Source organism: Nelumbo lutea, chromosome 1 (assembly GCF_056320005.1).
Source record: "Nelumbo lutea isolate HS-2025 chromosome 1, American lotus-T2T, whole genome shotgun sequence".
Lineage (NCBI taxonomy): Eukaryota > Viridiplantae > Streptophyta > Magnoliopsida > Proteales > Nelumbonaceae > Nelumbo > Nelumbo lutea.
Genome location: NC_142684.1, coordinates 162,862,713 through 162,889,350, shown reverse-complemented (window position 1 = coordinate 162,889,350; position 26,638 = coordinate 162,862,713). Strand labels below are relative to the sequence as shown.

At 36.9% G+C, this 26,638-nt stretch overlaps 1 protein-coding gene and 1 pseudogene across 1 annotated transcript; both read left to right on the top strand.

Annotated features, from left to right (window-relative positions):
* Window positions 1-3,367: 3,367 nt before the first annotated feature.
* On the top strand, window positions 3,368-26,400 carry LOC148878828 (serine/threonine-protein phosphatase PP1-like). Its single transcript, XM_088960206.1, has 5 exons — window positions 3,368-3,519; window positions 3,681-4,123; window positions 21,770-22,329; window positions 22,428-22,649; window positions 26,017-26,400. The coding sequence occupies exons 2-5, from the start codon at window positions 3,949-3,951 to the stop codon at window positions 26,038-26,040; spliced, it is 981 nt and encodes a 326-aa protein (XP_088816332.1). The 5' UTR covers window positions 3,368-3,519; window positions 3,681-3,948; the 3' UTR covers window positions 26,041-26,400.
* LOC148878829 (70 kDa peptidyl-prolyl isomerase pseudogene) lies at window positions 7,394-12,643 on the top strand (annotated as a pseudogene).
* Window positions 26,401-26,638: the final 238 nt, after the last annotated feature.

Sequence of the window (26,638 nt, the reverse complement as noted above, 5' to 3'; positions counted from 1 at the left end):
CAAGCTGCAGCAGTAGTGGCTTCCACTCAGTTCAATGTTTTTACAAATTGGTTACTATGGATTGCATTATCTGTAATAGTCCATGTTGTGTTTCACTTTTTTCTTCAAATTATTGATACAAATGCAAGGAGAAGGTATTTTAGATGCAAGTAAGGCAGAAAACAGTTTTAACCGAAGGATCCTAATTTCATCGCTTCTGGACAGAACAATGATTGGCATAAAACATATAAACTAAAATTCCTCTGTTTCAAACTAAAGGGTAAATTACAGATAATAAATACCTTATATTCTTGGTAGTGACAGGTACCTAAACTTTGGAATCAACACTAAAATACTCCAAATTTTCAGAAATAGACACTTGGGTCCGTTTTTTAACTCATGTTCCAGATTATTGTAAAGTTACCAAAATGCCCATAATTTTTTAATTGTTTAAATCATAAAATTTAAAAAGACTAAAATAACCCTGATTAAAAGTTTCTATTTGGTCTGGGCACCATTGTTGCTCATCATGGAGAGAAGAAACTATTGTCACAGCGGGTAGAAAAACCGTTGCCGCCGCCTCAACAAAAATAAGTTTGATAGAAAATAACTTCACTCAACAAAAATGGCTCAATCTCCTGCATCACTGTTGCTCATCGTGGAGAAAAGAAACTATTTCCACCGTGGGTAGAAGAAATCAATGTCACCGCCTATGAAGAAATCCTCAATCGTCGTCGATCCCCTGTTCTCTATCGTCGTCTTCTTTTTTTAAATAAACCAGAAATGCACTACGCACAGGGGTAGTGTATCCAAGAAGAAGAGAAAGGGGGAGGGAAGAAAAACCAAAATCTAAAAAGTCTGAAGGAGAGATCTGCACTTTGAACAAGGATCCATCGAAAAGTCAATTATCTTGTCAGTCTCCCGGTTACAAGCTTGTTTCACCCCTCGGTATTGGAATCTAAACGGAAAAAAAATTAGGCCAAAATACGACCATGTAAACTTTATTATCATTCCATGCATTCCATTTTTCTTTCTTTCTTCTTTCATTTTCAAGTTTTACCGTTTTAATTCCCCTGCATTTTGCTATGGAGTAGTCGGGATCCGATTGGAGGTAGTAAGCGGAACTAGTGATGAGTCTCCGTTGCACCAGTTCCATTGGAACTTTTGATGCCAACCTAATCTCGACATCAAATATATTATTGATTCGTTAGTTAATCAAAGAATCAACCATTTTTTTGTCACTGTTTTCTTTTATCTATGAATCAGTTTCTTCCCCGTTGATTTCATTAGTAGTTTGCCGCTCATTTTGTCCTGTTTTAGCTTTCCCTTCTATGAGGACTAAGCTCCATTGAATGTGAGGATTGGTCAGTTTTGAAGCTTAATTTAGGATTGCTTTTTAGTCATAGTTGATCTACTTGTTTGTGTTGTTCAAAACGGATGTATGATGTTTGCCTCATTGAATGCTGATATGTTTTGTATTTTTATTTTCACCCCTTCTCTGTTTTAGTGATTCATCCAGTTTTGCTGCAGTTGAGGCGTAAGAATGAAAAAATGGGAGAAAGGGTTTATATATTAGAAGGGCAAAACAGTCAAAAAGTACATGAAAAAGGTAATTTTGGTATTATAAAATGTTTAACTGGCAGAATACTAACGAGTGGACCCAATTGTCAATTTCTGAAAGTTAGGGGGTATCTAAGTGTTACTACCCCCAACCCCAAAGCACAGGATACTTATCTGTAATTTACTCTAAACTAAACGCCTGACATTAACAAATAACAACCACATAGTTTAAATAGGCAACTTATAGTATTGTAGAAGCCAATGAAGCAACACAAATTTTACATGCTTCTAAACAGTAACTTCTACTGAGAAATCTCTGGAAAAATATACATTCAAGCACTATAACCTCGGGTCAAAGGGGTCCGTTACAGGCAGCCTACATGCTGCCTCCATTGCATCCTCCGAGATTTCACTGTTGCAAATGTTTGCAAATGCACACATGTGCTTCGTGCCATATTGAGTCAATGACTTGCAGTGATGTTTAAACAACCGAACCATTGCTTTTAGGCAACCCCAGTCATCAACCAAGGGCAACACAGATGGCCTCATTGCATTGTGGATATAAGCAGCTCTTTCTGTTCGGAATAGAATATTGCCATCCACTTCAACACTACCATCAATATGGGTAATACAGGAAGATTATGTCATTTGGTTCGCTATCAATAACCTTACCCCTTCCACATTGTACAACATTAATTCTTATCGCCAACAAGTACTGCATATAGGTTATTTGCAGTGACATGCTTTCTAGTATAGTCCTTAGGAACGCCAGCATAGATAGACATTGAGACCTTGGGGATGGTTGATGATGGTACTGTAGGCAACCAGAACCGTCCACCTGTTTCAACATCGGTAGAACCTTAACCCAGATCCGTCCGTACTCTTTTAATTGAGAAAATCATTTTTTTTCGAAAATATTATATAAATGGAGTGTGATGAAACGATAAGGGAGGTTTTAGACAATTATCAGAAAATTTAAAAGTATTTTAAGAAATTTGTCCTATGAAATTTATTTATTTTTTTTAAGTGAATTATGAAGTTAAAGAATTGAATTTTACATAAAAAAACAGTTTTTTTTTCTTTATTTTTTTATTTGGAATAGAATTTAAACCAAACATGGCCTTATTCACCCATTGCGTGCACATTTTAGGGTAAGATCTGGTCTAAATACAGAATAAATTAATACATCATATACAATTCCAATCAGAATTGAACATGCACCCAACTCATTTCATGCCTTAATTGGTGGCCGTAAATTTAACAACAAATTAGACTAATCATTTACTAAACAAATAAACAATACTTACAGAGAACTGGCCTAGAAAGATGGTTCAAGAATAAATCCAATTGAATTGACCATCTTCTTAATTAAATTAATCAGTACAATTCTTTTTTTTTTTAAATGAAAAAGAAGACGGAAGTGAGAGTCAAACCTAGGTCGCTCTAACGATAAACCATTGTAATACCGAATGGACCCTTGCTAGCTTGAAACAATTAATGTTATAAAAAAATATCTAAGTAATTTTCATTTATTTCAACCAAAATATTAGCGCTCGGTAATATAATTCGGTTTGACCTATCCAAGCAACATTCCATCATTGCCCGTAGTAAGTAATGCATTTTCTAACTTACCATGGGCAATGGTGGAATGTTGTAGAAATATAATATTAATATTAATTGCGACAAATTCCAAGAGTATTTCTTGCTTTAAAATTTAGTAATACAATTAAATAAGGGGGCTGTTTACGTCATTCGAGAAAATTCAGCAATTCTAAACAAGGGCAATTCAGTAATTTCATCAGTCTTATTAAATAAGACCACAGACCATTCTTGTGCAGTTCCACACAAATAAAAGCATGTGGTAAGGTTGCCGGCCCCGGTTTCAAGGGTTCCAGGGCCTGACCGGCGGCGGTACCACCATCGGCGTGCGCACTGCGCACTTGCCTCTTGAGCTTTCCTTCTCTTTCTTTCTCAATCGAGGTCAGCAGCAACTTACCACCCATTCTCCCTCTCTCTCTCTCTCTCTCTCTCTCTCTCTCATCGGTTCTGCCTTTAAAGTCACGAACAAAATTCGTTCTTTACCTTTCTTAATCAGTCGCTTTCTCTGCTGAAAAGAATATCTACTCTTTGCTTTAATCCAGCGATCCAGAGGAATGTTTCAAAAGCTCTTCGATTCTCAGACGGGAAGAAAAGCCAATCCCAAAGATAAAGTAAGATAAAGGCTTCTCACCTCCAACGGATGTAAATTTTCTCGAAAACGTGTTGAACAGTCAAAGGAGCAGAAGAAGAACAAAAGAGGGTTTCTGTTTTTTCTTTGAATATTTTCCTTTTTTTATTTTTTATTTTCGAGAGATACTTTTCCATTTTTGGGTTGGTAATCAAGAGGTTGAGTTTAGGGGTAACTGAGAGATGGACCCTGCTGCTCTCGACGATATAATTAATCGGCTTCTGGAAGTTCGATATAGACCAGGGAAGCAGGTCCAACTGTCGGAGACGGAGATCAAACAGCTCTGCGTCGTCTCTAAGGACATTTTCATGCAGCAACCCAATCTATTGGAGCTTGAAGCGCCCATCAAAATTTGCGGTAATATTATGGCAACACATTGTTCCATTTTATGAATATCTGTTTTATGTGTACATTCAGTTGCCTGTGCTGAATTTGGGTCTGCTCAATTTGGGCTTGGAACTATAAAATCATGTTCCGGATGTCGGCCAAATTGCATGTTTGCAAATGGATTGTGCTCAATTTCTAAGTTCTACCAAGAAATATCTTTTAATGGTACTGATTAAGTTACTTTCTGGAAATTAGTTTTACTTAAAAAGTTCAACAAGAAATAGGATTGGTGATTTGGAAATGTTTGTACTCCCTTTTATGTGGTTTTCTGGTCGGGCCAAATAGGTTGGCCAATGAAGGCTGAGGTTGAATTCTGCTTTTGTTTATCAGCTCATCCAAGTGACTTATTAATCTATTCTCCTCAGAGACTATATTCCTTTCCCTGCAGTAGTTCATACTCAATTTGCAATTAGCTAAAATAATTAGATATGGTTATGGGTGACATTGCTTATTTTGAAATGTTTAGTCCACGGTCTCCACATTTGACTTTGAAAATTGCTATTATTTGTAACTAGTAGTAGTGTTCATATTGGTGTATGCGGTGTCATTAATCATATCCTCATCGTTTCATCATTGGTATATGCATTTATGGGTGGGTTTGATGGAATATTGTGTCAGTCCAGTCATAGTGTATCACCGTATCTGGAAGAAATTGTGATGTGAGGTTTATCTTGATCAGTAAATTGAAGTAGTTGATGAAAATGTCAACCAATGTAACCATGTTGGGTATATGTGCTCAGTCATTAATGATGATGGTTTATCTTAGTAGTGAGCAAGGTTCAAAATTTGTCACGTATTGGTGGGCCACCGATACACAAAATATGGGTGTTTTGGGCTTTTGACCTATTTCTGGGGGTAGACAGGCCTAAAACCTACCCTCTGACCTATTTTGAAAGAAAAAACTTAAAAAAGGGGGGGGGTGCAAGGTTCAAAATATCGATACATCCCTCATGCCGAATCCGGGTGTATCAATACTTTGAACCTTGGTAGTGAGACTGATTGGGGTGCTATTTATGCAAATCCATATTGATATGATGTTAGTCACATGTGCAATTTGGCTTGTGATTTCTACTACAATGTTGCTTTATGATGGTGGAGGTTTTTCCTTTTTAATTCAAACTTTTCTTGGTTTTTGAAATTAGATGACTATATTCCAGTTATATGACATTTGATTGTGTTTTGGCTTAGTGTGCAAGAGATAAAATGAGATAAAGTAGACTTAGATGGCTAGGTCATGTGCATAGATGGTTATATTCCATTTATATGACATTTCATTGGATGGAACCTAGGAGTAGCTCCAATAGGTGATAAAATGAGAGAAAGTAGACTTAGATGGTTAGGTCACGTGCATAGGAGACCTTTGACAGCACCCATAAGAAGAACTGATTTGTTGCAAGTTGAAGGGGCTAGAAGGGGTAGGGGTAGACCAGAAAGGACATGGGTTGAAGTAGTAAGGAATGATTTAAGTGCTAATAATTTAACAATGGATGTGGCGTTAGCTAGAACCGAATGACGAATGCTCCATTCTAGTATGTGTCTATGTGATAGAAGGGAGCATTGCTTGATATGATGGTAAAATCTCAGGCTAACATGTGTGTGAATATGAGTTTGAGTTTGATGGTATCTACTTCTTGCAAACCATGCCTGAGATTAGAAGTTTACCCAATTCCCCCTTTATCTCTAATGTGTTGGAGACTTGTGTTGTGCCGTTTGTTGGTGTGATAGTAAAATCTGTGTGTGAGAATGTGAATTTGAGTCTAATGGTGGCCACTTTGTGCAAAACATGCTTGCGGTTAGGGGTGGGCCATGGCCTTTATCTCTAACATGTATTGGAAGTTGAAATCAGTGATTTAGAAGGCACACCTAGGTGCTTCGGCTTCGGTGAGGCGCATTTTAGGGTATGTGCCTCACCTAGGTCCTAGGCGCAGTACTTTCAATCAAGGTTCAAAGTGTCGACACAAGCCTACCTATCGGTACGTTTTTTTTTTAGGTTTTATTTATTTTTTTTTCGAAACCGGTTTAGGGGGGTTGGTTTAAGGCCATCGACACGATATGTATCAACCGATATGGGCCGATACATATTGATACTTTGAACCTTGCCTTCAATAGGTGCATGCCTGGTGCACCTATGTGTGCACCCAATGTGCCTTGCGCCTCAGCCCAGGTGTGTGCCTAGTGGCTGGGCCGGGGGCTTGGTACAAAGGCGGCTCGTAGAATGAAGAATGCAATATGTTTTAGTGTTTTACATCGCATTAGGTACTTGAAGTAACACAATTAAGGAAAAAAAGAGATTGTTGGTTTTACATGCTTGAGAATGTTTTATATGTTTGATTTTATTTTTAGATTTCATTTGAATATGCTTTATATGTTATGTTTATGTATTTTAATTTTAGATAACAGGTTTTTTAAGACATTTATTTTAATATTCAAGTTTAGATTTTTATTAATATTATGTGTAATATTTTTTGCGTTTTTTTTGAATTATTTGATTTTTCTGACATTTGTTTTTGATTTTTTGCCTTTTTTTGTATTTTTGTGCCTTTCTTCAAAAAAGGCCACTAAAAGCCCAAATATTATTTCCCTCTTCCATCAAAATGACTCCACTAATCTCACATATGTAACTCTCCTGGAATTGCCATCAAAATGAAGGATGAAGGCATACCGAGGCCTTGGCGAAGGGAAATATTAACATGGGGATCAAAATGGGGGGGGGTTGCAAAAACTCCAAGAGATTCCTATCATGACCACCATAGTTAATGTCTGAAAGTTTTTTTTTTAATGATTATCCAAAAGTTGACCTAGGCCAAGATGCGCTTCTTTAAACCTTACAAAGAGCTGAACTTGTTATCAAAAAGTCTTGTTTTGTTCTTCCCAAATACTCCACTTGATGGCATGAATTAAAGCTTTTTTCAATGGCTCTTTGCCCAACTTACTTTCCATTGAGCAATGAAATCACAAACAGCATGGGGGCAGGGGGGGACTCACTGGAAATTACCTTATAGATAAAGTTGAGAAAGAACTGTCAAATTGTACGGGCTGTCATGTAGTTGATAAGTAGATGTCCAATGGATTCCCCATCCTTATAATACATGACACAAATACGAGGGGAAAAGTATACCTGCCCTATCCTCTTCTTTTGCAAGTTGCCATAAGTATACATTATATAGCCACAAGTAGCCTCCCAAATGAAAAGGGAGATTCTTGGGGAAACCAAAGTAAGCGCATTGCCTGTCTGGAAAGATGGATGATGAGGATCAAACATCTAGCATAAGGAAGAATGATTTGGAAGTAAAATTTCTGTTGGGGTAAGGGACCAAACTAACTGGTTAGGTTTGGAAGGAGAGATATAGACCTTAGAGAGGAGGAGGAGAAGCGAGGAAATGTTGAGATTCTGCCCTACTCAGTTGGTGGTGAACTAGGCCATCCTTTGTGAAGTCTGGTAAGGAGGCAAAAGTTGATATCTAGAAGCCTACTAGACACATGAAATAAGGGTGGAGTTGGGATGAGGTTGACAAGTTTAGTTTAGACACCAATGGACCAATGCGTTGTAGGACTTCGTAGCAAGGATTTAAATATCGATGTGATACATCCAATACGAGGTGTATCATATCGGTATCGTCCAGAGGGGATACGGGATATGCTATGACTAAACCCGTATCCCTTGAATTGTGCGTAGCGGAGTGATACGCATTCGTATCAGCCTGTATTGTGTGTTGTATCCACCTATATGCACCAATACGGATCGACGTGTTTTTCGCATGTTTATTTGTAAAATATGCAACTGGAATGATTCAAACACAAATCACCCAATGTTAAAGCCTTATCTGTGCATTTGATCCACTAGGCCACTTTTCATCTTATGAAATTTAATGAAATAAAATAACTTTTTTCTATTCTAGTGTCTACATGTAATGTAGACAAATTACACTTGTGTTTAACAATTCCAACAAAATAAAAAAAATAATATTCAAAACTAATAAAGATATTAATAATACAATAATTATTAATAATACAATAATTATTTTAATACTTAATATTTATAAATTTGAGCATGATATGTATCTTAAAATTTTATAAATTATTAATTAATATTTTAATCTGAACTAAATAAAAGTATATATATTATTTAAAAAACCTCTAGAATATAATATAAATTGAATTTGTCAAATCCATTTATCTACATTTATATCAAAAAATGATTTTTTTATCCCAAAATTTATGGAAACAAAAATATTAATAATGGAATAATTATTTTAGTAGTTAAAAATTATGAATTTGCATATGGTGTGTATCTTAGAAATTTTAATATATTTGATATATTTTAAGTTAATATTTTAATAACTTTTTTAATTATATTTTAATTGCATTTTATAATAACGTGTTTATTTTTTACAAAAATAAAAATATTGTTAACTAATCATTTGAGAATTAATTTTAGTTGACTTTCGTTTAATATTAAAAATTAAAAATAGTAAAATAGAAAATAATCTATATAATAATTCACATATAATAGTTGCATATGTTTTGTGCCTTGAAATTCAGTAGAAAATAACATAATAATAGCTTTATGCATGTATTAATTTGTAGGAAATATATAATATGTTCTAGGATTCTTGATTGATACATTATCAATAAAATTTTATGATTCTCATGCATCTTGCTATAAAATAAGTGATATAGTAATTCACATATAATAGTTGCATATGTTTTGTGCCTTGAAATTCAGTAGAAAATAACATAATAATAGCTTTCTGCATGTATTAATTTATAAAAAATATATATAATATGTTCCAGGATTCTTGATTGATACATTATCAATAAAATTTTATGATTTCTATGCATCCCACTATATTAATTGTAGTATATTTCTTCACATATACCTTTAGAATATACATTTTCTATGTATCTATACATTAACTATGGCTATTTTGATCTTAAAAATAATGTTATTAATATATTTATGGAATTCATATGCATTTTTCAGCGTATCCATATTTTTTCGTTCGTATCCATGCGTTTCCAAAGCGTATCCGTATCCGTATCCATATCCGAGTGGTCTGATACGATACCCGATACTGATACTTAAATCCTTGCTTTGTAGGGACCATAATACTGAGGGGAGAGTTTGAAGTTATCTCGTTGCTAAGAAGACTGTTTGTAGGGACGTAACTTGAGATAGATGAAGTCTCCTAATGATATTCCAGAGGCCCATGTTTCTTAGTATTTCATGCATTGTTGAGCCTGCTCCAAGTTTGCCTTGAGATATTTAATAACAGCATCACGAGCAGTAAGCTGTTCACTGTCAACTGCATTGGCTGATGATCCACACTCATAAGGGAGAATGAAAGGGGGGTTGGGTTCTCAACATATAGGGATTTGAAGGGTGTCATACCTGCAGAGACATGGTAGGATGTATTGTAGCAAATTAGCAATACTCAACCCAAGGAAACCACAAGATCCATTGCTTGGGCCTATCTCTGACAAAACACCTCAGATATGTTTTGATGCCCTTGTTCATGACCTTAGTCTGGTCATCAGACTAGGGATGATGGCTAGTGGAATGGTTCAGTTTTGTACCTTGCAACTTGAAGTAATCCCACCAAAAATTGCTCATAGATGTCAGGTTCCGATCTGAAAGTATAGCCCATGTAGTGCCATGCAATTGAGTAACTCTCGAATGAAAGCTTCTGCAACCAAAGTTGAAGTATAGTCTTGTGACAATGGGATGAAATGTCTGTATTTGTATAGGCAATCAGTCACCACCATAATAACCGTTTTGCCCTTAGAAGATGGAAGACTTGTAATAATTCTATAGAAACTTCGTTCCACACTAGGTTAGGGATCTTTTGGGGCTGTAGCCGTCCACTTGGCATCTGAGCTGTGACAAAATCCTTGACAGTCCACCGCTTGCCCACCCAAAAATAGTGGGCTGATAACCTTTGATAAGTTTTGAGAATGCCAACATGACCTCCCATTGCCGAGCTGTGAAAAAGGGTAGCAAGTCAGCAATATGGGCCGAGTGGGCTGGGTTAACCATGTGGCTTTTGTAGTAGAATAGAACTGAATTATCGACTGAGTAACTGAGTGTTGAACATGGGTCCTGTGTCCATTTCTCACGTATCTGAGTAAGTGCTTGTCATCATGGGCTTCATGCTGGATTATGTCAAACAAGGAATAGTTGTGCTTAGAGATATTGAACTGGCCCAACTCATGAAAGAAAGAAAGAGCATCTGCTATCCTATTTGCAGGCCTGGGCTTCTATTCAATAACAAAATCGTAGCCCGGTAGCTTATATACCCAATGATGTTGCTTCAGAGTGTGAAGTTTTTGCTCCAAGCTCAAGCTTAGGTATGATAAATGATTTAGGATTTGATATGCCCAGACTGAACAATGTATTCCTCCAAGCTCTCGTTGGCTATTAGGATTTGATAAATGATTTGTCTATCCCCAATGAGTGCCCCTTGGTTCAAGGATATTAAGAAAGGAAGCACATTATTTGCTTCTTAGGAATAAGAGCAATAAAGGTAGAGTTCATCCCTGGGTTAATCAAGCCTCTTTCAAAAAACTCATTGAACACCTTTTGGATGTCCAACTTTAGAAAATCCCAACAATCCTGATAAAATGCCATTGTAAACCCGTCTGGCCCTAGAGCCTTGGCTCTATCCATAGGAAAGATTGCTTCCTTGATTTCCTCCAACTTGAAAGGTCTTTCCAACCATATCTTAGCATGCTCCGAAAGTGTTGTCCACTCCAACCCATCTAAGCCTATTCTTTGAGAAAGGGGCCTTGTAAAGATTGATTTGAAATGATCCACAAAGGCCCTAGCTATTTCCCCATGTTGAGTCAGAGATTCTCCATCTACTTCAAGCTTAGAAATGAAATTCCTTCTCCTCTTGGCATTTTCCATTGCATGAAAGAAACTCGTTCCTTTATCCTCAGGTATCTCGACTTTTGTCTCCAACTGATATTTTCTTTGTCAAGATATATCTTCTAGTTTCTTTCTAGTTGCTGTCTTGGAGTAGTGTGAAGGATATTTGCAAGGACGGAGGCATTTTTAAGAAGATCCTTACTGAAGGGGAGAAATGGGAGAATCCTAAGGACCCGGATGAAGTGTTTGTTAAATATGAAGCTAAGCTTGAGGATGGAGCTGTGGTTTCAAAATTTGATGGAGTTGAATTCACTGTCAAAACTGGATATTTCTGTCCTGCTTTGGCAAAGGCTGTTAAAACAATGAAGAAGGGAGAAAAGATTCTTCTCACAGTGAAGCCACAATATGCATTTGGAGATAAGGGCAGACCAGCCTGTGGCGATGAAGGTATTCCACCAAATTCTGTGCTTCAAATAACATTGGAGTTGGTTTCTTGGAAGAGAGTAACAGAGATAACAGATGACACTAAGGTGCAAAAGAAGATCCTCAAGGAAGGGGAGGGCTATGAGCACCCCAATGATGGGACTGTTGTTAAAGTGAATTTAATTGGGAAGTTGCAAGATGGAACAATCTTCTTGAAGAAGGGGTCATGACGAAGAGGAACCATTTGAGTTCAAAACAGATGATGAAAAAGTAATTGGACTTGATAGAGCTGTGATGACCATGAAGAAGTATGGTTTTGGTTCAAAACATTTGAGCTGTGATGGACTTGAGTTCAAAACAGGTTGCTCTAGTGACAATTGCACCGGAGTATGGTTTTGGTTCATCTGAATCAAAGCAGCAGTTGGCTGTGGTCCCTCCAAACTCAACTTTAATTTATGAGGTTGAGATGGTTTCCTTTGTAAAGGAGGAGGAGTCATGGGACATGAACACGGAGGAGAAAATTGAAGCTGCTGGGAATAAGAAGAAGGAAATGTTTTATTCAAAGCAGGCAAATATGCAAGAGCATCCAAGAGATACGAAAAGGCTGCAAAGTTTATAGAATATGACTCCACCTTTGAGAAGAGGAGAAGAAGCAAGCTAAGTGTTGAAGATCATGTGTAACCTAAATAGTGCTGCCTGTAAACTGAAACTCAAGGACTACAAGCAGGCAGAAAAGCTTTGCACTAAGGTGTTGGAGCTTGACGGTAGGAATGCGAAAGCACTTTACAGGAGAGCTCAGGCATATATTCAACTGGCAGATCTAGACCTGGCTGAGTTTGATATTAAGAAGGCTCTTGAAATTGAACCAAATAATAGAGATGTGAAGCTGGAGTACAAGGTTTTGAAGGAGAAGGTCAAGAAGTACAACAAGAAGGATGCTAAGTTTTATGGTAACATGTTTGCTAGAATGAGCAAATTAGAGCAGCTTGAGGCCAATAAGGGAGCAGCGAAACAGGATCCTGAGCCCATGAGCATTGACAGCAAAGCATAAAGTTGACAAATACTAATTGGAGTGGCGAGAGGATGGGTCTGCTTTTTATGGATTTCCTAGTTCTTTTACTCTTACTTTTTTATTTCCTAATATGAAATGGTTTCTTGGTTCTTGGCAAGACTAGGATTTGGGAGTGGGGCTGTTGCTGATTATACCTAAGTTAAAATCAATCCAACTTTCTTAGAGACTACCTTTCAACGCTGTCATTTTTGCCTGAAGGTTCCTTCCCCTTCCTTAGCATCTAAGATCTCAATTTGATGTATAAACTCTTGCTTCCTTTCTTCAAATCTGCCAAACTGATGGGTATTCCACTCTTTGATTTTTTTTTTTTTTTTATCTTTAACTCCTCCATCTTTTGATTAAATTTATACCCTTTCATAAAACCTCCGGATTACACTCTATCCACCATTACTTAATTTGCTCAACATTACGGTTTTGCCTAGAACAAAAGATCCCTATTAACCTCTTGTTTGTTCGGTGAATTTGCCATCCCATTAGCCACTCTGTGTGTATTTTTAAAACCATATTACTGGTTAACCAAATGAATTTCCTCATTAAGCCCTTGTCTGCCCAGATGAATGTCTTTGATTTCTTTAACCATCCCAACACCAATTTAGAATCCCCTTCAATGAATAGCTTCTCCACATTTAAATATTTTGCAATATGAACCCCTTGGATAATAGAATGAAATTCTTCTATGACAGAATCCCCCACACCCATTTATGAAAAGCCTCAAGACATCCTCAGGTTGATTGAGATCTATGTAGGCAAGATATCTTTTCAGGCATGGTTGATGACTTCCATTGAAGTAGCCTTGTGGAAGGAAGCTTGAAGGATGGAAGATGAAGTGGTAAAAGAAGGGTGCTTACATGGCAAGAGAAGAGTGGTTATTTCTAATGAGAAAGGAAATTATACCAAAATAGTGGAACAAAGGTTGGAGAGACTAATGGATAAGGATCTAGGTGCAATAAATTAGTGCATGGGGAAGGAGGATGGGTCAACACATGGTTTGTGGTATGCTTAGGCCTTGACAAGTGGAGTTAATGAGAGTGGAAAGGTGAAATGTAGTCAAGAGAAGAATGGGGAGCCAAAGAGGCCCATAGAAGAGGTTGGGTTGGACTTATCTAGGGTGGAACTGACAATTCAAGGACACTCGCGTGTGGTATCTTTAAAAGTCATGTGGGGGCTTCAGTTTTAAATGAAAACGGGCCAGCTATCTTGATTCCGACAAATGACAATTGAAAGGGTGGGGGGGGGGAGAAAGTGGGTCAGTCTTTGGTATTAAGCCAAAGAAAGATGGGCACATGACATCTATCAAGGAGCATGTGAGTTTGAAGGGTGGGGGGTGATGGACAGTAATCTCGGTCCACCATCATCTTCAAGAAGGGTGGTGAGTTTGAAGGGCATTTAAAAGTAGATTGGGCATAGTTGGTGGTGTGAAGTTAGGGCAACATGGGGGAAGAAAGGAATCATCTTCAAGAATCAGAAGAGGGTTTTATCTTTAATAAGGGGAAAGGTGGATGGTAACAAATGGGAGTGGGTTGTCACTAGGTTTGTTCGGAATGATGAAAAGGGTTCGTTGTAAGCTAGAAGGGGAAGTCCTCCTTATTGAGGACGGGTAGAAAGCGGCAAAGTTGGATTGCCATCAAGAATCATACTATGTCTACACGAGATGGGGTGGTTCCTTAGCATCAATGCGATAAGGTTGTTCTTGGTGAAGAAACATTGCTAGGTAAACAATGAATCTTGAAGTTACAGAAATGATGGTTGGGGTGACAATAGTCCTTTCTTTTGATGGTATTTTAGAGGAAATGCTATCATTCAAGGCTGTTTCAATGAGAATGGAATGGGTTTTGCAGGTACAGAAATGCTATCAGTTAAGATGAGCTTTCTATGAGTCAGAATTGGATCGGTGTGGTAATGGATTTTCGTCTAATGGAGATTGATTCTAAACGTACTATTGAGATTGGCTTTGTAGAGATGGAGAAAGATTGTAATGCTCAAGGCAGAAAAGAGAAAGTGACAGTGGGGGTTTGTGAATCTAGTGATTTGGAAGGAGAGATAGAGACAATTATCTCAGAAGACGTTAATAAGGTGTTTGTGGGCAAACTATGGGTTGATTTGGGGCAAAAAAGGGTTGTGAATATAGTTGAAGGGGCTAGCATTGGTGACAACTAATTGGGGAACTTGAAGAAAGCGTAAGGAACAAAAAATGCACAATTGATTCATGTCACTAAAGTCTTCAATTGTTTGAAGGATGGTCTTCTGGGGGTGGGTCCCTATATTAAGTTTGAGAAAGTCTATAAGAAGGGTGTGAAGATCAAAAATAGAATTCAGAAAGGTGCTATGAAGAGTAACTCCTTTGATAAAGTGTGGAGAAAGATTGATAAGAGCAAGATGGAGACAACTTCTGATTCTTGAGTAGAAGGAAATATAGTGTGGAAGAGATGGAGGAAGAGAGTGAAGATGTGAAAAGGACAATATGAACTGAGAATGTTGATTTGGAAAAAAATTGTTGACACAAAGGTCCAAGTGAGTAAAGCATTAGTTTTTTCCCCCTGGGAAGGGAAGATTTGCAAGAAAAGCTTTCATGTAATTGGAAAAGAAATATGTTTTGAGTGTTGATTAATTGATTGTAGAGATTTTATTTCATTTGTTCATTGGGCAGAGTGAATTTGGTGTTTGGGTGTTGGGTGTGAGTTGAGTTTAGGCGGTATTTGGTGCGTCTTTTGGTCTGCAAGAAGCTCAAAAGAACAAAAATTGGTCTTTTCTCGTTTGGCATCGTGTAGACTAAAAGACTCAAAAACACCTGTGGAAAAGCCAAAAAAGCTGAAAATTCGGAAGCTTCAAATGAAGCTTTTGGGTCTTTCCATGCTAAAATAACCTTTTCAGCTGTTTTAAACAGCCCAATAGACCAAGACTATCTTGGCCTTTAAAGACAAGACCTCAAAAGCTTGGTATATCTTCTTGTCTACTGCACTGTTGAAAGATCTACCTAGAATGACTTGCCAAACGCTGTCTTATTGGGTGGTTTTGAGGGCTTGTAGGGAGGCTTTCTATTTGTTGAAGGTTTGGGTGGGGGTTGAATTTATACTTAAAAAGTTTGTTGGAGGGTGGTGAGCTTTGTCCTTTTCTTTGGGTGATAACACCTCTTCTTGTAATCTCTTCTCCTCTTAATGAATTTTCCTTTTTATTTACTACCCAAAAAAAGCAACAATGTTGCTAGAGGCATCAAACTCCTACTACCAAAGGGTTAGGATTGCCTTGCCTGCTCTCATCAAAATTCAGTTTTGTGAAGTCGTCCTCTATAGGAGGTGACCAAGTCATATTTACCACATTTTTTGAGGAACTTCTTGCTACTTCACCCAAATTTCTTGGAATATCATCAAGAGAAACATGTGCAAAAAAGCTTCCATTGTTCTAGTTACTCCATGTTTGCTCAAAATTCATTCTTTGCAAAATGTAATCTAGAATTTTCCGGTTTACATGCCTTCTCTAAACCCACCTACATAATAACATGTCTTGCTGTCCACTTGTCCCTTGGGAGGCAGAACTGACTGTAAGGAGAACCCTCGTTTGATTTTCTAGTGTCTTGAAAAGAATTTTATAAAAACTACCAATCAAACATTTTACCTATTTGAAGTCTTTTAGTTGCAAAGCTCCTCCCACCTTCAGAATTGATGTGGTATAAGTGGCATTTTTGCTTGAAGGAAGTTTTTGTGTGAGTTATCAAAAGAAGGGAGTTTTTGTGTGAGTTATCAAAAGAAGGGAGTTTTTGTGTGGAAATTTCTAGAGTCCAAAAAACACCGGATTTTTTATAAAACAATAATGTAAATCTGTCATGTCCCCGGGCTTTGTCCTCATCCATGCTTGCAATTTCCTCCCATACTTAATTTTCAAAGAAAGGCTTATCTAGTTCTTGTTTTAATGCATTAGTTAGCATAGTTTTCATGGCGCTAGGGGGCGCCTTGTCGCCTAGTCGCCTAGGCGAAGGTTTTTTTTTTAAAGTATTCTATGGTAGTTTCTAAGGTTCCATAACCATATTCCTTGATAATTATCCATAATTTTCATAAGAAAAGTATACAATTCATGTTGAAGTACAGAAAATCAACATATTCATGAGAAGAAAAAGAAAGGAAAATAAATTAAAAAAACATAGGGTCTGGACCCCTATTTTTGTTATAGGAAAGAAGAAGAAAATGTGTTGATTAGACAAGATTTTAAGTTCTTTCTTACTTATTGGTTCAGGTTTTGAAGTCTTTGAGGGTTCAATACAGCATAATGTTAGTGTTGATTAAACCCTGATAGATAAGAAAACAATATAAAGAAATTAGTATATAAGCATAAAATGAATATTTTAGTCTAAAAATGTCTATCTATAATTTTAATCTCAAAAAATTAAGAATATAAAAGTATTTTATGACACAATGTACAAAATTGCTTGGCGATTAGGCGAGGCGAGCCTCCAAAGAGCACCTTGTTGCCTAGGTGTTGCCTTGACAACTATGTTAGTGTATCAAACTGTAAGCCATTTAGTGTTGGTTTGATTTGCCATTCCACCTTGAACAGTTTCATGTACAACTTCAATATTTTTCTCTTCAAGGCTTCTTCCGCTTCTATCATTTGATCATTCACCACCAGTTGTTTAAATGTATGATCTGTTCTCCTTGTGTTTTCCATTAGATAGAAAATTTGTATTGCCTGTCACCTTCTTTCAACCATGATCTTGCCATTTGTCTCCATTTTATCTCCTCTTGGTAGGATACTTTGTGAAATGATAACTTCACCTTCTGTGCATATTTGCTTTCTTCCAATATGATGCCCAACTCTTCTTTTCTATCCATTACAACTATCATTCCCAATAACTCCTCTTTCTTACGGTTTAAAAATTGACATTCTCCCAATTTTTTGATTTTCTCTATTAACAACAATTTTTTTGGGGGTGAAGATGTGAGGATTTGTCCCTTCCATATCAAATGACTTCCCCCACTACTTCATCATACCCACGAAACTCTTCTCTTCTAGCGATGTATGCTCAAATCCAAATGTGTTTGGTTTCCTTGCCCATCCTCCCCTAACAATTGGTTCATGAATGGATGGAGTTTGTTCTAAAACTACTTGATGTATTTCTAGAAACTACTCCACCCATTCTATGGACACAACATATCTATCCAACTTTACTAACAATAGGTGAATGGAATTTCTCGATTGTTTGTCTATGCATGCTTTGCTCTAGATAACAGAATAAATAGCATTCCATGGCAATTCATGAAGCTAGTGACACCTCTTATTACATGAAGTAATTTGGGGCCCCCTTTCTTTTGATATGGAAGACATCGTGTTAAAAGCACCACTTACAAACCATGGTAATCGGGAGATTCACGACCTATCCCTTATTTTATCTAACTTTTGCCCATAAATTGGTTCTTTCTAGCTCCTCATTTGGGGGTTACATTTTAATAATTATGCTTTTAAGACCACCTTCCTATCGAACTTCAATTATGACTAGTGCTTGCATGCACTGTTTAGAAAATCAGACTGGACCAGCTGGTTGGACCGGTTGAACTGTGACTTGCCCTCTGACCAGTTTGGGCATACCTTGAAAACCATGGTTCAGGCCAAAATTGGCTGACTGGCTGGTTTAACTGGAAATCAGTTGAATCAATCCTAGTTTTATGAAATCGCCTGGGTCATAACATGAATAGGAACTTCAAAATGGTGATGAAAAGACTTGAACCCAAGACCTCTTACTTATGTGTATTGTCTTGTTACCTTAAATCCATCTATTTTGTTTGCATTTATTTGTGCTTCTTTATTGCATTTATTGCTTTAATAGATATTTTAAAGGAAATGTGTGTAATAATATTTGTGAAGTGTAATAATGAGCCATTTATCTACCGGACCATCACATGCAAATGTAATAATATTTGTGAAATTTTTTATATGTAGTATTTATATGACCTGTAAAATATATGTGTATGCCACCTCATCATGATTCAACCTCCGCTTTGATTGCTACTGAATCTTTGACTAGTGAACCTCTCCCTTTTTCAGTTCTATGCTCGATCTGGTTCTCTAAAAATTGCTTGTTAGTAGGGTTGGGTTTAAGGTCAACCTAGGTCTAACCCTTAGATTTGGGCCTAAGGTTTGAGCTTTTAGACTGAGCCAACCTAAGCCTAGCTTGAACTAAAATTTGGCAAACTTGGGTTGGGCATGGCTTAGGTAGGTCTATTAGGCCCATTGTTAAAAAACATCAGTAACTTATTTAGCACCAATGATTTAAACCATTAAATAGAAAAATTGTACAACTTGTATACATGCCTGTATGCATGTGTAGTCGGGCCAAGTTCAGGCTGGGTTAGGGCTGGGCTAACCTCATTAGGCTCATGCTATGTAAGGGCTAGGCCTATGCCTAGCCTACTAGATAATTTTGGGCCTAGGCCTATACCAAGGACTGAAAATCAAGCCTAGCCCTTGTAAAATTTCAAGTTGGGTAGGTTTTGGGCTCATGTTGGGCCGAGGCCTATACCAACAAAATGCCACATTATTATGTTCCATTTGCTACCTGTCCTCATCAATCACATTGGCCATTGTCCCAAACACTTCTTACCAAAGAGGCTTATTTTGCAATATTTTCTCCTATATCATTATAGGACTTTGCTTCCATATGTAGGAACTTGTTACCACACTTCTGCATCCTGAACACAATCCTCAAACACTCCACAACATGGTTTTAAATTGTATCATCTGAAACATATCTGCGAAAGATGTTCAATTCCTCTTTTTCCTTGTCAACTTCTCCAAGCATTTGACTCCATCATTTAGTCCCCATTTTACTGAGTCCTGTTATTGTTTTCATTGTCTTGTCATTTGCTCAGCCTTTTCCCTCCAATACCTTTGTTCAATAGTCATCAACAATTTCTGGGTTTCCATTTCCAACTTGCATTTGATACTGCCAAGAACTCTCCAAATTTCAGCAATTTGGACAACACCTAGCTTGATGTGATGTTAGGTTTATACTAGTTTGGGCCTGTCCTCCCATATTCTAATGCTTGGGGCGTTTAACATTTTGATCCTCATGCACTTACAATTGGTTGCTGTGCTGGTAGTGCCTTGATCCTCATGCACTCCCTGTATTAGCTATTCTTTTCTCTCTTTGCCATTAACTCTATGCTCATTAGGGCTGTCAATGGTTGGATTCTGCCCAACTGATTATGTTGGTTGTGGTTCCATGATTTTGTTCCGATTAATAGTTGGGACAACTGAGTCAGACCCAATTATTAATTGGGATGATTCTGGGTCCGTGATTTTGTCCTGATTAATAATCGGTTTGGGACTGGGACCACCCTGTCCTGACCCAGACCTGACCCGTTGACAGCCCTGATGCTCATGTGTATTATTTTATTACCCCTATTGGCTGCTGTGGTTGTAGTGTCTAAAGTGGCTAGATATCTTCAATTTGCAAATTTGGGGTCTTTCCTTCTCTTAGACTTTTTACCTCTTTTAATCTTCTGCTCTCCCTGTCACCTAGTTTTGACTTGATGGGTCTCCCTCTAAGACCAGACACCCCTGATAGTCCCCCTGTTGGCTGCTAATCATTTTTAGATATGGCATCTAATTGTTGGGGCTCTGTGGTGCATTCTTTTTCTTTCCTCGTTATCCTGTTTTTGATACCCTAAAGCACATTGCAAACTACTTGTAATACCAAAAAGCAAAAATCTCTATTGATTTTAAAGTTGCAGAAGTATACATAAATGCTACTCTAGATCCAAAAATCTAGGAAATTAGAAAAATTTCAAACTACTGATCCTCTCAATATCCTAAGATCATTGATGTCTTAGTTAGGAGCTTCCCTACAGATCATCTAGGTCAGTTGGATTTGTAGGAGCCTCATGGGTCATCATGGACAAAAAGCTTAATTTTTTTGGGGACCTTTAGTTGCAAATCTGGCTCTTCATCTTCTTCCTCATGATCTGCAAATCTGCGTCACTTGATGACTGCCATAAACTCCATGATGGCAAAAACAGTGAAGGGCTTGCTGACAATGCTCATTTTCTCCCTACTTGTGCCATTGGCTCCAATGTACGGTTGAAAGGATGGATCCTTTGTTTTGCCATATAACGGAGCAGGAAGGCAGCATCTCTGTCCAAGTTATTGTAGATGGAGATTATGATAGTGCAAATTTGATTGCTCCTTTCTCCCTCCGTTCCCTCTTTTCAACCCCTTCCCATTTCATGTCTCTTCTAGAATTCAAAACTTTCAAATTTCATTCTGATTTTTTTCTGGTACTTTACAGTTTATAGTGTAGTAGTTAATTCAAATGGTCTTTTTCCCCAAAATTCAATTCAGATCAAACAAGTCAACCCAGTTCTTCTATCACAGCAGTTCAAATTTTAAACTGTGCCGAACTTCAAGCTAACTTTAACAATGATTAGGGGGGGAGTATGCTTTTAAAATTCCACAAAATATCTTCCACTTGCCATGGAAGTGCTTTAAAAGGTTAAAGTTTGCCATAAAATGCTTTAAAAACAATTAAAAAGGATAGTTTCTCCTTAAAAATTAAAAAAACCAGCAGACTAAAACAGAAATATTTGAAAAATAAGAAACGGGAATTTTGTGATAGATGATGGGTTGCATTTCATGATTATTGATTGTTTATTTATGGTTTGATGTTAAGAGTATCAGACATACATTACTTTCCATATTTTGTTTTCCTGTTTTACATGGTCATGTTTTTATAATGATCCTTAAGTAAGATTGATGTTTACTTTTTTTCTTTTTCTCAAGGTTCATTGTAGATTTTTAACAGTTTCATAGTGTTTTCCTAGTGTATATAGTTATACTATGTTTCTGTGATCTTCCACAAACTTCTATGAATTGATTCCACTTCTATACCCAAAGTTGGGGGGAACATAGTAGGATCTGTGACTGTTCAATGCCAACATTTCTCATTCTTCTCCCTAAAGGTCTGAAACTTAATTTACCATACTGAGCAACCCAAGCCAACCCAACTGAGTCGAGCCTGGGTTAAGCAATAACTAATAAGCATATCAAATGTCAGGCTTGCTCGGTTGTCCTTAGACCCAACTGACCTGAATAACAATGCATAAATTTTTTCATAAGCAATTAATTTTTGTTACCTATGGGAATATTATAGATAAATTTTTGCTCGGCTGTCCCTTTTTACAGTTCTGGTTCTGCAGTAGAACTTGATTGTATGAAAAGGAAATTCTGTGTATTTCTCCCTGACATGTACTATGTATCTTGTACTCAGGTGACATTCATGGCCAGTATTCTGATCTTCTAAGGCTTTTTGAATATGGTGGATTACCTCCTCAAGCCAATTACTTATTCTTGGGGGATTATGTAGACCGGGGCAAGCAAAGCTTGGAGACAATATGCCTTCTCCTTGCATATAAAATAAAATATCCAGAGAACTTTTTTCTCTTGAGGGGTAATCATGAATGTGCTTCCATAAACCGTATATATGGATTTTATGATGAATGTAAGCGAAGATTCAATGTTAGGCTATGGAAAGTGTTCACAGACTGTTTTAACTGCCTACCTGTGGCTGCCCTGATTGATGAAAAGATTATCTGCATGCATGGAGGACTTTCTCCAGATCTTCATAATTTAGACCAGATACGAAACTTACAACGACCAACAGATGTCCCAGACACTGGGTTGCTCTGTGATCTTCTCTGGTCAGATCCCAGTAAAGATATTCAAGGTTGGGGGATGAATGACAGAGGAGTTTCATACACCTTTGGTGCTGATAAGGTTTCAGAGTTTCTTGAAAAACATGATCTAGATCTTGTTTGTCGTGCTCACCAGGTGTAGATCACATTTTCAATTATGCATTATTATTATTACTTTTTTGGAAGCAAACAATACCAATGTTTTTCAACTAACTAGTACCTTGATACTGGCAGGTTGTGGAGGATGGATACGAGTTCTTTGCTAACCGGCAACTTGTAACAATATTCTCAGCACCTAATTACTGTGGAGAGTTTGACAATTCAGGTGCCATGATGAGTGTGGATGAGACTCTAATGTGCTCCTTCCAAATATTAAAACCTGCAGAAAAGAAAGCAAGGTTCGGCTTTGGGAGCACACCTACAACTAAGCCTGGAACTCCTCCAGCTGGAGTGAAGGTATATTCAACTTTTGTTAATCTAATGAAGTATTGGGGTTTTTTGGTGGACATGATTAGAATAATGGAAGAACAAGTTTTTTTTTTTCCTTTTGACTCGTTTCTTCGAATTTCATGGATCTAGTTGGGCATTAATTTGTGTAATACCAATTAAACATCATAGTTTTCAAGGTGCCAATGTCAGGCTAGTGACAGCGGGGTGCCTTGTTGCCTGGGTGTAGTTTTTTTGTTTTTGTTTTTGAATAAAATCCATGAATCCTAAGTTTGTTCCCTAGGTTCCATAGCAAGCAGCAACCATCTTCATAGAAAAAATGTATAAACTTCTTTAAAACATAAAAAAATCAACATATTCAATAAAAATGGAAGAAAGAAAATAAATTTGAGAAAACGGTGTTTTAAATACTGACCCAGAGGATGAACCTTTTTTGCCTCCGGGTCGCAGGTCAACAGTTCAATCATCTGGGTCTGACGGGTCTGACTGGAACATCATCAATATACATATAAACATAAATATATGTATATGTATGTATAAATATATTATATAGAATAAATAATATAATTATATTCTACTTGTAATATATGTATTATTTTATGTCAATTTATATTTTCTTATTTCATTTTTTAATTTTTTTATAAATAAAAGTTTAGAAAAACTGGAACCGAAAATGCAACTGGGTGATGGCTCTAATGATTTGGACATCTGGGTCAATGGTGGGTTGAAAATATTGGAAAAATAGGGGCTGAGCCCCTATTTAGAAGAAGATGATGTATATAAAAAAACCATGGTCCATGGAAGCTATCTTTTGCATTGAGATGAATGATAATAATGCTTAGAGAAAAAAGTAGATAAGATCTTCATATGGTATTCATTAATATAGAAAAGCATATGATAGAGTTCCTAGAGAGATAATATGGTGAGTTTAAAGGTGCAGCAACCAATGCTAGAACACCTATGGAACTGTGCTAAGGCTCAATAAGTCTTTATTTATTTGCACTAGTCATGTATATATTGAGGAGGGGGTCAATCTTGCTTGTTTGCTGCTGATATAGTATTAATTGATGAAACTAAAGAAGGATTAAATGCAGAATTATTTATAGACAAATGCCTTAGAAACAAGATGTTTCAAAATAAGCAGAACTAAAAGAGAATATAATCAATGTGAATCTAATAATAATGGAAGCAGAAATCAGAGTGGGAGAGATTGAGAATCCACAGCTGGGAGAGATTGAGAAAGGTGTTACTCATAGAACTATAGCAAGATTGGCAAAATGGAAGGGTGCATCCAAATCTTAAGTGATAGGAGAATACCACTTAGGCTAAAAGAAAAATTCTATAGAACAATTGGAAGGTCAACAATGTTCTGTGGAGAAAAGTGCTGGGCAGTAAAGAAACAGTATGTCCAAAAAATGTGTACCAGTGTTGAGTTGGGTGAGTGGGAAAAGTAGAAAGGACAGGATCTGTAATGAACTTATTCGAAGAACCTTTGACTAGCTACAATTGGGTATAGAATGAAAGAAAGTGGACTAAAATGGTTTGGTCATGTGCAGAGAAGACCATCTACAGTACCTGTAGGAAGTGATCTATTACAAATTGAAGGGGGCTAGAAGAGTTAGGGGCAGACCAAGAAGGATGTGTTGAAGTAGTGAAAAATGATTTAAGGGCTCTTAGTTTAACATAGATATGGCATTAAACAGAATGGAATGACAGAACATGATTCATGTAGCGTTTGGAGTCAATTCCAATGATATTCAAGATCTAAATATGCTGATCTGTGGTGGGAATGTATTTCTGAATTCTTTATGGATAATTAACTGTCACATTTTTCTTGTTTATGGAATGGAAGTTTCCTATTGGGCTGTATTTGTTTCCTTTAGAAAGTAAGCAAGCCAGAGAATAGTTTAATTACAGGATATAGGAATTTCCTATTGGACTTGAAAGTTCTTGAGATAATTACAGGATATAGGAATTTCCCACAGTATCCTCTCTCACTCATTTTCTGAGGAACTAAAAATAGTTTAATGAGAGAAGAGAAGCTTCATTTCGTTAATAACTAGGTCTTCATGTAGAATGTTGTGGTTCTTTATTTTGAATGCCTGTAAATTTGGGATTTTTTTGGATAAGCTTCTTCTATTTAGCTTTGAGCTGTGGATAGCAGCATTTAACCAAAAAGTGTGTTGAGCATTTGGTAAAAGTTGCTCACTTGCTTGTAAAAACATTATTGTCTAAGATTGGGCCTTTTTGTTTTTGGGCTTTAAAATCACAAATCCTGAAGCATAATAAAAAAAAAAAATCAAATGCAACTTGTAGTTTTATCGATATTGTTAAAAAAAAGAATGATTTATAATAGAAGACATGTGCTTCACACCCCTTTATATAGACCAGACCTAGCTGCTTATCTTCTCACTCAATATCTATATTCATGATTCATGGGGAATAGCCCCCAATACAGATTTCTTCTAGTCACTGCTTGCCTAGATAATGCATCAGCTAGGTTGTTGGCTGATCTAGAGTCCATGAGAATGTGGCTTGAAGCTCTCTTTTCAGATGTAACACTTTCTTGTCAGGTTTCTGTAAGTTCAAAAACAGGAGCAACTCTAATAATTCCCTATTCAAGAAAACTTACAGGAAAGGTGTTTTCTTGCTTAGTCATTCACAAATTGTTAAAGGAAAGGTATAGAGGCTTTAATTCCTTTTTTGGTATATGATAATCTTTTTTGTAAATAATCATGGGTTGGGGGTATAGCAATACTGGGAAGTAACTTTACATTCCCTGTCTACAACCCCTTGTTGTACATGGATCTTTTTGTTTATTAATGTAATACTTTACCTTTGCCCGAAAGAAAAGATAAAAAAGCCATAACCACTCTTGAGTCCCCTTCTCTTTGCACAAGGGTTTTGGCCGGTCTTAACCCTTGCAAAACCACCATTATTTCAGCTCTCGTGGAGTTATCATAACCTATGAGGCCAGAGATGATCACCATGACATTCTCATATTTTAGCACATTCCAAAGCTCAATGGCGGAAGCTTATTCAAAGAAAGCCTAAATTTACAGGCTTAAGGGTTTTGGAGTATTATTTTATTTTTGGCGAATGATTTGACTACTTCTGTAATGAAATCCATGATCTCTATCGCCTGACATATTATATGTTAATTGAACCTCGTTTGTTTTCCATATGCTAACAAACCAAATCTTTTGAAGATATTATTTGTTTTTATACTTTGCTCATGCAAGGTTTGCTCAATATTTTCTTGAAGATATTGTGTTTTAGATTACCTTATCTTATTTTTTTCCTTAAAAAAAAGATATTATGTATTATTTAAAACGCAAGCTCTTTTCCTCTTGTTAATTTTAATGTTCCTGTGCAGTCTTTCCTTGGTGCTAAAGTATGAGAATTTGGTGGATGTGATGGGGATGCCTCATTTCAAGTGTCATGAAGGTCAGACAAGGTTTATCCAGGGAGCATGGGGTTGGTTTCAATCTATTGCAAGAGAGGTGTATAAAAGAAGGCCTTAATCTCGAAAGAATGCGAGATGAAAATTTCATTTGACCTTGGTATTAACTTGGCCTCAGTCCCTCCATGTACACTAGAATCTGTCTATTGCTGCTATGAATGATTTAGCTTGTGAACTTGCAAGTGTTGATTTTTCTCGTTTTGGACCTTAGCGGAATGTCGTAACAGTTTAATATATTATACTCTTCAAGTTTCAATCCCTCATGGGAAAAGAAGTGAGAACCAAAAGTTTTCCAAATGTCTTTGTTATCTAGGATGTTCACTCGAGGAGTTGAAGTTGACATCATTATGGTTGGGTTTGTTTGACGGTCGCCAAAGATTTCATCATCCATGCCCTGCGATCTGCAGCTCGATGTGTTATGGTTGCAGGGTGGACCACTTGGTTTTATATTTGGAATGTATTACTATTATGGTCACAGGTCACATAACCAGTGCAGCCTGAAATCTGAACGTTCTTTGTTTTTGACTTCGTTGTT

Bases quoted from the DNA above. Each gene is read 5' to 3' on its own strand.
- LOC148878828 (XM_088960206.1), top strand. From the start codon at position 3,949: ATGGACCCTGCTGCTCTCGACGATATAATTAATCGGCTTCTGGAAGTT. The intron at 22,330-22,427 runs GTGTAGATCACA...TGATACTGGCAG, and splicing joins TTGTTTGTCGTGCTCACCAG to GTTGTGGAGGATGGATACGA. The intron at 22,650-26,016 runs GTATATTCAACT...GTTCCTGTGCAG, and splicing joins CTCCTCCAGCTGGAGTGAAG to TCTTTCCTTGGTGCTAAAGT.